This window comes from Perca flavescens, chromosome 11 (assembly GCF_004354835.1).
Source record: "Perca flavescens isolate YP-PL-M2 chromosome 11, PFLA_1.0, whole genome shotgun sequence".
Classification (NCBI taxonomy): Eukaryota; Metazoa; Chordata; class Actinopteri; order Perciformes; family Percidae; genus Perca; species Perca flavescens.
Window position 1 is genome coordinate 19,730,631 of NC_041341.1, and position 13,597 is coordinate 19,744,227.

Genomic DNA, 13,597 nt, shown 5'->3' on the forward strand with positions numbered 1-13,597 from the left:
CTCTTGCTCAAAACACATACTTTTGCATTTCTTTTGCAAATACCAATATATAGAATTAAGGATAAGGTCTCTTTTGTTATTGTTATTCTGTAAATTTTTCATAATGTCAAAACCTTTTCATGAAATGACCAAAACCAATAATGAGCTAGTCTAACACTCAATACTTCCTGAAATCCCTGCCCTGTCTTTGGCACTGAGCCCCTGATTATTCCTTCACATAAATCTTTAAAAACCCATCAGAAATATAGTTTCAATATTCATTGTTTAAAAACAAATATAATTACTTTTACACTGTAGTTTTTAGCAAATGTGACAGAAACAAAATGAAATGGTGCATTTGTTAAGGACTGTTTTCAGCTGCAGATTAATACACATTTGGTGCTCTAGGGAGTATTTACAGCAGCAGGATGATGTATATAATTAACTCAAATAAACTACAGTGCCAGCGTTCATGGTAATGAAGAAACATGTCACCCTGTGCAGCAGAGTGGCTGGTTTGTGTGTTTTTAGTAGTATTTGGACAACCATGAAGGTATATGACACAGTTAAAGTATGAGTAATAATAATGAGTAATAAGGATAAGTTATGTCAGGCTGTGGCTGCACAGTCAGCTTTACATAAAATATCGCCAGCCTCATTCTTTAACTCGTTACTGTTGTTTTTTGTGTTGCTAGAGGTCAAACACCAGCAGAATCAGACCATCAGTTACTAGAAGTGGCACGCAGGTTGGAGATGTATGGGATTCGCCTCCACCCTGCCAAAGATCGTGAGGGCACGAGGCTCAGCCTGGCTGTGTCGCACACTGGTGTCCTGGTCTTTCAGGTAAGTCACAAGTTTGTAGGTCAACCCAAGTGGTGCGTTGTGGTGTGATGGTTGGCATAATGATTCATCTGCATAGTACAGATATGAGGAAACTTGTGCTTTAACTTCACTTCCGCAGATATGTTTGGTGATAAAAATGTTAAATATATATTTTAGCTTAAGGTATAAAGTTTATTTGTCATCACTGCAGGGACACACAAAGATAAACGCCTTCAACTGGTCTAAAGTGCGCAAACTGAGCTTCAAGAGGAAACGTTTCCTCATCAAGCTGAGGCCAGATCTAAATGTAAGTGATGTCCCTGAATCACTGTGTGTAAAATACACATATATCAGTGTTTGTTGGTGTGTAAGTTTCGTGTGTCCCCCAGAGTTCATATCAGGACACTCTGGAGTTTCTGATGGGCAGCCGAGACTGCTGTAAAGTCTTCTGGAAGATCTGTGTCGAATACCACGCCTTCTTCCGCCTCTTTGAGGAACCTAAGCCCAAGCCCAAGCCTGTGATCTTCACACGAGGCTCCTCCTTCAGATTTAGGTAAGTTTGCATCACAAAGCTGCTCTCTGACTCTCGGGAGTGCAGTAAAACAGCAGCGTCTCCCCATCACTTAACAGTCTATTACAGCTCTCCAAGAATAGCTCATTATTATCTCTACCTTATTTGTCTCGGCAGCGGTCGCACACAGAAGCAGGTTATTGATTATGTGAGGGAGTCTGAGTTTAAAAAGATCCCGTTTGAAAGGTAAAGGCTGCAGACACTTTTGACACATTTGGTCTAGGCAAAGGTGCTCAGAGTTTATAATGCTGACCTTCAACATCCTGTCTACCAGGAAACACAGTCGGGTCCAACACAACATCCGCCTGTCGCCGTTGCCTTCTCCACGCCCCCATGAAGTGCCAACAGAAGTGAGTTTTTTTGTGCATCTACAGCGGACAATTATCTCCATATCACCAGCACCATGCTCTCATACACAACAGAAGTCTCAATTGTACCCTGTCAAGTTTTCTTACAAACAGTTACTTTATTGAACTTTTCTCTTTTTCTCACCAAAAACATATTTTATTATTTTATTTAATCTGCATTGTTTAATACATTACACTCATGACTTTTTTGTAGCCTGCTGATATTTTTTATAATCACATCCTGCACATAATATTTTGTCATTAACTTTCTATAGTCATTTTACTGTTGCCTATTAGGTTTCAGGTGTATAGCGGAGGACAGTACCCAAACTAGGACATACTTTTAACCCCCTTAGCTTAGCTTCATTTTATTTTATTCATGAATCCCCCTCTGGTCCTGTTTCTATGTGACTTTTTCTTCATGTTTTGTTCCCTGTTTGGGCATTATAGTCTTTTTCCTTTACTAATCACAGTGGACATCTTTCAGTGTTATAATACTGGCTTAATTCGTAAGAGTTCAAGCAATACTGCTTATGTCAGTACCATTTACATTATTGGTTAACACTTTATGTTCTGTACTGCAGAAATGTATATACTGTATGTTCAATATGTAAGTATATAAAATGAAACCTTGTAATGCAAGGTCTTGGCAGTGCGCTGCAGGAGAGTGCCTAAATCTGCCAAAGCATACAAAGAAACGGGTGTTCAACCACCTGTTTCGTGTTCGGAGATGGTATCATACTTCTGGTCATCTCTTTTTGCTGCACCTTTAGTCCTTGGACCCCAGTACACGTACCTGCAGGTCTAGTTTACACACAATGTTTACATCGGCTAGGAATCTTCTTCTTTTTTTCTGCCTTTATTGGCACATTACCACCACGACTAACTGTCGATCGGTGAAACTGTCAGCAGGAATGTGTATTCTGCCACCCCAAGCGCATATGCTTGTACATGTGTATCCTCTGCACATGCTAGTAGAGCACACAAAAAAAACCTCATGGCCCCACAGGTGGTCAAGAAACTCAACATGCTACCTTCAAGTTCTCTTCAAGTAATTAACCATTAGTATTAATAATCAAATCAAACATAGTCATGATTAAAATATACTCTGCCTGTGTCTCTTTCTGTCAGAGTGGGGCTCCTGGCGAAATAGTAGACTCTCCATCTCGGCGTTGTTGGAAGGAGTCGGTGTTGGTGAGTGCAGAAGACCCCTCGGCCTCGAGGACAACAAGGGCCAGCCCGTCTCAACAGAGAAACGGCCACGGGGACAGAACGGGGTCTGTGTCCAGGACAGAGGAGACAAGAGGCTCAACACGACAGACCCACCCAGAACATCTGAGTACAGGTCCAGCATCTCAGGCTGCTAAAGGCGGCAGCTTTTCCATCCCCTTCGTTGACTGCAGTGATGTAGATAGCGAATATAACCAGGCTATAAGGTTGAATCACAGTTATAGGGAGCAGACCGTGCTCCGTCATGGGTCTGGCTCTGGGAGCATAAACGGGGCCCTGCAGGCCCAGCAGGAGCAGTTTCTTGGTAGGATGCTGTACAGGGAGTCCCCTGCCTCCTCTAAGCAATTGCTCAACATGAGCCATGAGTTAGACGAGTCTCCCAAGCATTCATACCTAAAGGTTGACCAGAGTCCCGTTCACAGCACTGTGGTAGACCTCAGTGCCTATAACAGAGAGAGGCATTGCAGCAGCCTTCTCACAGCCCCACATCTTGGTCCAAGGAGTGGCATCACTAGTCCTGCCATGGACAATCATCAATCAAGCTCCCTCGGTTACGCTGAGCAGAACGGCTTCGGCTCTGCTCCCCCTCACTTCGAGGAGGGCAGATACTCCTCCGTCCCAAGCCGCTCTCCTCGTTTACATAAACTCCACAAAGTGCGTCACCGCTCTGAGGCAGTCCCCAACCAGGGAACGTCCTCCTCAGGCCATGAATCACATCCTGTCCTGTCTCGGGCTGAACGTATGGCTGCTCTCGAGCGCCGCATGGTGGCTAATGGTCTCTCAGTAGCGGGCAGGTCCAGCGCCAGTCCAGGGCTGAAACGCCTAGGGCACGCTGGTGTCACACATGTGGGACCGGTTCACATGAATGACTGCTCCACCACCAGTGGTTCAGAGTCCAGTGAGTCAGAGGTGGAGACTAGCGAGGGAAACTGCAGCAGCCCCCTGATGGTTGGTAATCCAGTGGAGGATCACTCCACTTCCCCTTTACCCCGGAACAAATTTTCTTTTGGCAGCCTCCAGCTGGACGAGGAGGCAGATGAGGACGGGTGCAATGCCTTCAGTGATGACGAGGGCGGACAGATTTTCAGCTGTTAGTGCACAGAGAGCTTCAAACCATCTCCACAGGAGAGTTTAAATGGTTTAGTTTGAGTCCAGATGGTGTAAGAAAAGCAGGGTTCAGTGAGTGACAGATTTTTTGAGGACGACTCACATCTCCACACTCCAGGTTCACAGTAGTCTCCTTAGGGGGCTTTCACACCTGAAAGTCCAAACTAAGGTCCGGACCAAGGTTCACGATCATCTCGCTGTGCTGCCGCGGCTCTTGTTTTGTTGCGTTGTTGAGAAGCAAGACACTGGAACTTTATTTGGGGTTTGAGGAGCTGCAGCATTTATTCAGAGACAAACTGAAACCCACACTGTACATTTAACACCACTTAACAAGTAAACTGCTGATTTATTCTCTGCTCTGATAGCCGACAGCTGTCTGCTCTGAGCACATTCACCGTCACACTCTCATGTAGGCCTACACACTAAGCACTGAGCTATTCCTTAAAGGAACTTCCCCGGTCTTATAACATGAAGATAGCCTGTCAGAGCTTCCTGTATTTGGTCCGAAAGTCCGAACCATCTAAAAAATGCTTTCACAATAGAAACGAACCGGACCATGGTTCAGCATGATCCGGATCTTTTGGTCGGACCAAATTTTAGGTTTCACACCTGTAATGTTGGTTCGGATCAAACTGAAAAGTCCGAAAGTCTAGACCAAACAAGGTAGCTTTGAAAGTGGAACCCACTAGAAACACTTTTTGAGCCCAGCTTCAGTCTCTCTTTCACCGGATGCTGTTTCACTTTGCGAGATTTCACGAAGGAAGGAATCCGTTCAGTGTTTTTCTTGTTTGTTGGATAGAGGAGGTTTTTCAGCCTCCCAGTTCTCTGGTGGTATTAGTACGTCCCTTCAGAAGAATGCAAGTGCCATGTTAGGATTTAATACTGAATACCTACTAATTATTTAAAAAAAAACTACAGAGACAACAGAGAAGTTTTAAACTTACAAATGATCAAAAGACAACTTATTGTTGCAGATGCACTTTTCATTGGATGTTTAGAACGAAGTCTACAACAGTTTGAGTCGTTCAGTTTCTATGTCTCAGTTGCCTTATGACTTCCCGTAGGGAAATACACATATCATTTCATTATTGTCTGGAGGCATTTCTGTTTTCTATTAGATTGATACAATTATTAAAATGTTGTACAGTTTTCTGCATTACACACTTTGTACTCATTATATGTCTATTGTGGAGTCCTAAAAGATCCATGGATGTATAATTGTGGCAGTGATTGTTGACTTCATAGACATTTATTGTGAATAATCCTGCTGTCCTGGTTGATTTATTGAAACTCTTAATGCTGCTTGTGATTGTTGTGAGAGTAGAAAGTTCTGTCTTAAGTGTTTGGTGTCAGAGTGGAAACTAATTAATATGCTGCAAATACCAATTTGAACACCTGATTGGTATTCAGTATTGTTTATGTTTACAGTACCTTCTGCTCTTTACTGACTTGAAACATTACATTGTGTTCACGAAGGTGTTAGGATTTAACAGGAAAAACACCAACGGGAGTAAATATAAGCTCACAATATCTTTGTGAATATTGTCCAATAACGTTAGAAAGCAGTGGTTGGTCAGGCTGAGGTGAAGGTAAATGTCTGTTGCAGTGGCAGTTTAGCCACTCCACAACAGTTTACAGCTCTCATGCTCACTATTGACATCCCCCTCTGCACTCGACTCATGCTCTAGTATCTCTGGCAGTAATTTGGTGTCATGCTAGCCCTCCAACAGCTATGGTGTTATCAACATCTTCACTAGTTTCCACAGATTGCAAAGTTCTCAATCTTCTTAACAAAATGGCACTGCACTTTAATTTTTGTGGTCACCTTTCCAGATTTCTTTTTGCACTTCTGCCCTCTATTTGTGTTGTTTGAGTAAGTGATGATTTTTACATCACATTTCTGTTCTTTCTTTTATTACTTTGTCCAATGTAAGCACGTGTCTGTCAGCATGAAACTTTCATATCTTTTTTTTTTTTTTTTTTTTTTCTTTCACAACTGCATGTAAACCTACTTTGTCTGTTTGGTGGAAAAAGGCGAGATTACCAGTATCTGGGTTGCCTTCTCTGCAGTGATCCAGCTAATGGTTAATTATTCCAGAGCAGATAGAACGTCAGGTTGAGGATGACAGGAGCTTGGGAATGTGCAGAAAAATAGAAGCAGGTTTTAGTAACAGTGCATGTGTGTACTGTATGTGTGAAAGGCAGTTTAAGGGCAACATGTCAAATCACAGTCTCTGGGCTCATTCATCACTGTCGACTGCATTTTTTGGTGCGCCCCCAGACATTTTTAGCATGTCAAGCAGCATAGTGAGATTTAGTGGTTTTTATTTGTATGTGTGAGGACACAATTACAGATGTGTTTTGGATTTCAAAATTATTTAATATTTCAACATTATCAGTGTTTCATTCCCAATTCTTCAACATGGACATGACAACATTACGACTACAACGGGCACCCCAGTAGCCAGCAACAAAAGTTCCCTGTTCGATTCTAGCCGGGAACCTTTGTTGCATGTCGTACACCACTCTCTCTCCCCTTGTTTCCTGTGTGTCTCTCTGCTATCATCTATCCAATAAAGGCAACAAAAAACAATAAAAAAAACAAAAACGTTTTGCTGTCATGTCCGTGTACATATGAAAAATTGAAAACGACACAGCAGTGTGCAGGATTGTTTTGTTTTGTGCAGATGATCGTTTCCCAGCATCTGCAAAAACTTTTGGCTATGCATGTGCCTCCTGATTATTACCATTATTAATAGTCTCAAAGCTGTATGGCATAGATTAGTCCAGCACTATGAAAGAGACCATATGTTTATTTATGGAAATTACTGGATCACTGCAGTATGAGGACCCCTCCCTGGTGCACAAAGCTCTCCCATAGACCTGGAATGACATTCTGCTGCACAAAGACAAATAGAAAATACCAGTCTGTGAATTTGGTCCAAACTATCAAACATGTTCTGTTTGGTGTGTCTTAAAGTCCCAGGTCTGTGGGCAAGACTTGTGTGTGTTTTTCAGGGTGTGTTTCAATGCATGCTGCGCTAAACCAGGACTGAGGTGTTGTGCATGTCATGCTGTTCTGCCCTGTCTGCTCTCTGCATGTACTGAATGTTCTGTAACAGTACAGGTAGTGCTCTCTGTCACTTCACTGTCATTTCCTAATTTAGTATAACAGACTGTAATATGTGATGTTAGAGGATATTTTAAGATTAGGAAATCATGCAGTATGATTAGGGACTACATTTTAAAACCGTGTATTACAGTTTGGTTTTTTTACAGCTAAGTGTGTCACTACTACAAGGAAATTGATGTAAAACTTGTATTCATGGACTGACTAATGCATCGGTTTCTTCATTACCACGTGACTTTTTCAGTGCATCGATAACAAAATCCTAAAAGTGTCACAAGGCTGTTTATTTTAACATTCATGAAGATCTGTTTTATATCTAATGTTAGGTAAGGTCTAGAGGACTGCATGAAGTCACACTTCTTTCACTACACTTACCCTCCAGTCTCTCATTCAATCACTCTAGATGCTCACCTGACTGACCTTTTTCTGCTGCTTTCCACAAGATTTATATTCATTTAACAATGTCTATATGTTCTTTTAGAGTTAATAAAGATGACCTTCATGAAGTGAGGTTTTTCTGAATTTTCTTTTTGAGACCCCAGTTAGTTGGTGTCTGGTGCTCATTGTAGATAATTTTCCTCTTCATTCTCCCTGTTGTTTTGAAGTGTTAGTTGGTGGATGTCAGCGTATATACTGTACTAGTTTCTTACCGCTCTCCTTTGTAGCATTCTTGTAGCTGTACACTGTGGTTTCCTCTCCTTCCCTCCATATAGTTAATATTAAATCCTTCCCAGAGTTGTGCTGGTGCGTTGAGTGTGCGTGTGTAATCACTGTTGTGTTTGTGTCGACACACCAGAGGACAGCAGAGAGAGAGGCAAGTTGCAGCTAAAACATAGTAAGTAAGCTCTGTGAACATGGTCAGTATAGATGACACTAAGTAAGCTATTCCTTTTGATCATCTTGCGGTATGTGCCTCAGCTCGCATATTGATTGACGGTGCACTAAGACTGCCAGAGCCGTCTGGACTGTAGAGTGAGTCATGGCTGATATTTCACTTTCTGCAGGCTGCAGAGGCAGAAGACTCTGATCCTGGGTCAAACTGTGATTGTAAATACTTCAGATAGTTTGGTATAGCCTGCATATTCTCCCAATGGGTGGTGTTTGCCATGTTGGATTATGAATTGAATGCTGGAAAGCTCAATTCATATCAAAATGTCACCAGAGTGTCTTTGGAATTTGACTTTTCTGTAGAGCTGCGACTGACAATTTTCATTATCAATTAAACCGCTGGTTTTTTTCTCAATCATCCGATTTACTGTCTACAAATGTGTGGAAATAATGAAAAAAAGTCCATGATGACATCTTCAATTGTTTTGTCTGACGGTCCAACATCTAAAGAAATTAATTTACAATAATATATATGTAAGAGAAATATCTGCAAATCCTCACATTTGAGAAGCTGGAACCAGAGGCAGTTTGTAACTTTTTCTTAACAAATGACGTAAAGGATTATTTGATTTTCACAAAAGTGGCCGTTTTATGTTCTGTTGATCGATTATACAACAAATCATCTACTTTTCTGTGACTTGTTATGTCCCTGTCTTCATATAAAATCTGTGTCCCAAACTCCACCCATCTGAGACTTGAAGTGAATGCAAAAGCTAAGAATATATCTGATTTCCTGTTGTGTTTTCACGTCTGTATTTTAATCACTCACTTTTAATTTTTCTTCCCTCACTTCACTTGCTGACCCCCGTGCAGCAGTGGTGTCCAACAGCCCTCACCTGTCTGCGTCCTCTGGTCACTCACATGGCATGGTCAATGGTCAGAAGTCACTGGAGCTGTGCGGTCACAGTCCCAACGGCCGACAACCTTCCCCCCTCACCAGCCCTCTGCTCAACGATGCCGGCAGCGTTCGCACCGACGATGAAGACGAGGTCCGGAGGAAGGTTTGTGATTTAATGGTTCAGCTTCTGTTGATAAAAGCAACAATAAATCACTCCAGTAAGTGGCTATGTTGTATGTTTTTTACTAAACCGGTTCTTCAAAGCCACTGTCACATACTAAAAATAGCAGTGGACCCAGATTACCTGTCCTAAATAACTCCACAGGGACCGAAGCTGAGTAAGTCTTCTCAGAGAAATTAGTTAGACAGGCAATACACTAGCTGGACTTGCTCATAGTTGGATAGTTAATTTGTTTTTCCTCACAGTCTCGTGTCTGTTGTGATGTATTTGCAGAGGTTCCCAACAGATCGGGCCTACTTCATTGCCAAGGAGCTGTTGACCACAGAAAGGACATATCTGAAGGACCTGGAGGTGGTGACTGTGGTAAGAAAAAAAGAAAATCAGCTCGCCAACACGCTGCTCCACTGTTCGTTTTCTCCCGCCCTGTCCTCTGGGGAGAAAACATTGATTATTTTGGTTAGCTGCTCCATTGCAGAGCATCCGCCAGAACACAGTCAGGCAGTGACACAGGGATATTTTGGCAGATGCAATTTCATTTTTTATTCCCCACACCAGTGCTCTGAAATGCATTTATCCGTCTCACTCAAGGCTGTGAATACTAAACTGTGTGTTTAAAGCGTTAGATGGATTAGCTGCATGTTCCCTTTGCATGCCACTCCCCATTTCAGTCTGTTCCTTTAGATTTCACTGGCTGGGTACAATGGACACACTTTCATTTTAAAGTATGTCAAAGAAAAGGTAAAGGTACTTTATTTGTCACATACACGTAGCGAAATTCATTCTCTGCATTTAACCCATCCCTCAAGGGAGCAGTGGGCAGCCAATCACAGCGCCCGGGGACCAACTCCAGATCTGAGCCAGTGCCTTGATCAAGGGCACTGCCTGGAGAACCTAGTACATGTTTTTGATGGTGGGGGAAACCGGAGCACCCGGAGGAAACCCATGCAAACATGGGGAGAACATGCAAACTCCACACAGAAAGGCCCCGGAACGACCTGGATTTGAACACAGAACCTTTTTGCTGTGAGGCCACAGTGCTAACCATTGGGCCACCATGCTGCAGAAAACAGGATATCAAACATGCGGTATAGCTCCTTCAACAGCAAACCAGGAGGATGTTCTCACGAGGCTGTACTGAAGCGCTGCTGTTGTCTGATTCGGCACACGCACGTAGAGGAAATGCATTACTTCTTTTCACTGCCGTTTTTTTAAATCAGCAGCTTTTCCCGTCTTATAATTTGCAGAGAAGCCTTTAAACATCTCATTAATATTTGGGTTGGCTTGTGTCCTCATTCTTTTTACAGCTGTGCGTTTGTGCTGACTCTCTTCCCATACACTGGTTGGTGCTGCCGTTTGTGGTGAAGTCATCCGCACAACAGCTGGCGCTACTTCTCAAGCCCTTCTAGAACATTCACTTTTCCTAAAATCCACTTCGCTTTCCCATCACGTCAGCTAAATAAAGCTATTTCATTCCCGCTGCGGTCAAACACACAAACATGCAACGCTTGACTTCTATCTGACTAAATGGAGCGATAGTGTTTTGTTTATTCATTCACAGGCAGTTAAAGGATTTAAGGGATGTCACAAGACTGAGGTGCAACAGCAGAAACCCAGATAAAGGTCTTTTGGTAGTATCCTGGGAAAATCTGCATTAACAAATGATCTTGAAGGGTCTTTGCTTGTGTGAAACATTCTCTTTACAAGCTTGAGACCAGATAATCAGAACTTGGCCTGATGTCATCGAGAGATAACCATTGCAGTGCATTTTAATACTTTTGTCCACTTTTACATTTGTTGCATCTCTGTTGCATCCAAGTGAGCCAAACCTCCCATGCAATCACAAAGAGACATTTGTGTTTTTAAGTGAAGTAGGCGACATTTAGTTGTTTGCTTTTGAAATGAAAGATATTTGCATATGCATATATTCTGGATTTTTTAAAGATGCAGTAGGTAAGACTCATAAAACTAACTTTCTGTCATATTTGCTGAAACTGACCTTATGTTCAAGTAGAACTACGAGAATCTGGTAATAAAAAAAAAAAAAGAATTCGGCTCCTCTGGCACCACCTACAGCCTGTAATGCGACTTGCAAAAATCCACAGCTCCCTGTTCAGATGCTCCAATCAGGGCCGGGGGGGATGTCTAACTGCGTGTCAGTCACTGCTCATGCACATGCACTCATTCTCCCTTGTGGTGGGAGGGGCTTAGGAGACCATTTGGGCTTTAGCGGAAAGGGGGGGAGGGACTAAGTTGTTGATGTTCAAATTCTTGGCTAAGTCCTGGATCTTAATAATCCTACCTACAGCACCTTTAAGTGAGGGACTAGGAGTAGATGTCATTTAAAGAATTAGTGCCTGTGTAATTGAACTTTTTTGTGAAAAAACCATACCAGATACAAAGGATTTTCCTAGCAGAGTATCTTTACATGTGTGGAGATGCCTTAATATAAACTAAATAAAATAGTATCTTGGTTTATGCCACATTTTCTTTCTTGAACTCGTGTGTATTTGTGATCCCAGTCTTTCCAGAGTGCTGTAGGACAAGATGAGGCGACTCCAGAGTCTCTGAAGAACACTGTCCTCTCCACCTTCGAGCCTCTGCACAAGTTCCACACAGGATTTCTCAGGGAGGTGGAGCAGAGGCTGGCTCTATGGTGAGACTCATTTCACTCCAGAAAAAGTCCCTGTAGGGTTAAGAACACGTCCAGTGATGTGGTGGTTCGGTTTTAGCCCTATTTATCACAATTTCTTAATGAGGTGTATTGGCATTTCGTCTAAGAGGGCGACCCAGTCCCTTCAGATGACCCAAGGAGCTTTCATCTCCATGGCAACAGTCGTGCTGCACCACGGCCGGCCTTTTCTTGCCTGTGGGTTTCTGCTGTCTGATCTCCTTAATGATGTTGTGCTTTATCTAACACACACTGAACCATACACACACACACACACACACTGCCCCACACACAGACATGCAGGCAGTGATGCATGAAGCCTGTTAGCGTGTCAGAATTTATGACCATTAAGTGCCGACATAAAATATATTTTTTATTTCAAAGCCTATTTTGGCTAGTCATCGTTAAAACTCTAGATTAAAACTGAAAGTGATATCACCGTCAACTCTGCTGATGACGAAGCACACTCAAACTGTGTATGCAAATTATCCAGGACTGCATGAGTCTCTTTTTAGCTTTGCATACTCCGATATTATGGTAGACATGTACCTTTGTTGTTGTGACCATGATTAGAAAGCTGTCTGTCATAGATTAGGAAGGATTTGTTTAACCGACTGGATAGGTTTCCCTAAAGCGACTGCTAAAATGCAGTACCGAAATAATAAATATTCTGAATGAATCCAGTAATGGCAGCCCATTTCTCCTTCACCCTGTGTTGGAGAAGTCATGCTCAAGGGAGACACCTGCTGGTAGATCTCAAAGTTTAAAGAGCCCTTTCCAACTTGATTGGAATTTTACTTGCATAAACTGAAGCTCGTCTGAATAATCAATGAGCTTTAAGTGCTTTGGCGTAGTTAATTAATACTCTGTCTACAAATGGCTCCATAATATTTTAGAGATAAAACCTCTTGCTGATGTTTATCTGCTTTAGGGAAGGACGCTCTAATGCACACATAAAAGGAGACTACCAGCGCATTGGAGATGTCATGCTGAAGAACCTTCAAGGCTTGAAGGTGAGGCGCCACTCTATCACATATCTGTAATTACAGTAATGACTTAATACTCATTTATGCGTGCAATGTTCCAACTTTGTCCAAAGCCCCTGACAGCAAACCTGCATAAACAAACTGAAGTTATGTTGGAGCTGGAGAAGGCGTGCAGGGCATCTCGCAGGTTGGAGGGTCTATGCAGGGACTTTGAGCTTCAAAAGGTCTGCTACGTCCCTCTCAATGTCTTCATTCTGCGGCCTCTGCACCGCCTCAGTCACTACAAGCAGATCCTAGAGCGCCTCTGCAAACACTACCCAGCTACTCATGTGGATTTCAGGGACTGCAGAGGTACTACGTACAGTGTTTATACTGGCACATTTAGATCTTCTGGTGCTGTAGAATAATCTTAACAGTCTACATGTCCAATAATCTCTTATCCGTGGTTGGTCTGTAGCTGCTCTGGCAGATGTGTCTGAGGTGGCGGAGCAGCTCCAGGGAAGCTTAAGCAAGATGGAGAACTTTCAGAAGCTTCTGGAGCTGAAGAAGGATCTGATTGGCGTCGACAATCTTGTTGTTCCTGGCAGGGTATGTTTAAAGGTTAAAAAGCATGGACTGGCAAATATTTGTAATTTTCTACAGACAGCCTGTATAGTATGAGTCTAATAAATGATGCATGTTTTTTTGTTTTTTACTTTCTCAGGAGTTTATCCGGTTAGGCTGCCTCAGCAAACTCTCTGGAAAAGGCCTACAGCAACGCATGTTTTTCCTGGTAACACCCACTCTCTTTTGAGATTAGGTCACATCACTAATCAAATTATTTAGTGGAGTGATCACAGTGGGAAAATAA

General features: G+C 42.5%; 1 protein-coding gene across 2 annotated transcripts in view; it reads left to right on the forward strand.

Annotated features, from left to right (window-relative positions):
• LOC114563904 (FERM, ARHGEF and pleckstrin domain-containing protein 1) overlaps positions 1-13,597 on the forward strand; it is a 65,254-nt gene that overhangs the window by 42,868 nt on the left and 8,789 nt on the right. The window contains exons 8-20 of one of the 2 annotated variants that reach the window (XM_028590891.1): positions 675-822; positions 1,013-1,108; positions 1,191-1,354; positions 1,490-1,558; positions 1,647-1,722; positions 2,851-3,064; positions 8,888-9,075; positions 9,367-9,456; positions 11,613-11,746; positions 12,693-12,774; positions 12,861-13,098; positions 13,205-13,335; positions 13,451-13,519. In XM_028590891.1, coding sequence (XP_028446692.1) covers positions 675-822; positions 1,013-1,108; positions 1,191-1,354; positions 1,490-1,558; positions 1,647-1,722; positions 2,851-3,064; positions 8,888-9,075; positions 9,367-9,456; positions 11,613-11,746; positions 12,693-12,774; positions 12,861-13,098; positions 13,205-13,335; positions 13,451-13,519 — 1,699 coding nt within the window. The remainder of the gene's footprint in view (positions 1-674; positions 823-1,012; positions 1,109-1,190; positions 1,355-1,489; positions 1,559-1,646; positions 1,723-2,850; positions 3,065-8,887; positions 9,076-9,366; positions 9,457-11,612; positions 11,747-12,692; positions 12,775-12,860; positions 13,099-13,204; positions 13,336-13,450; positions 13,520-13,597) is intronic. The other variant, XM_028590892.1, reaches the window with a different exon arrangement.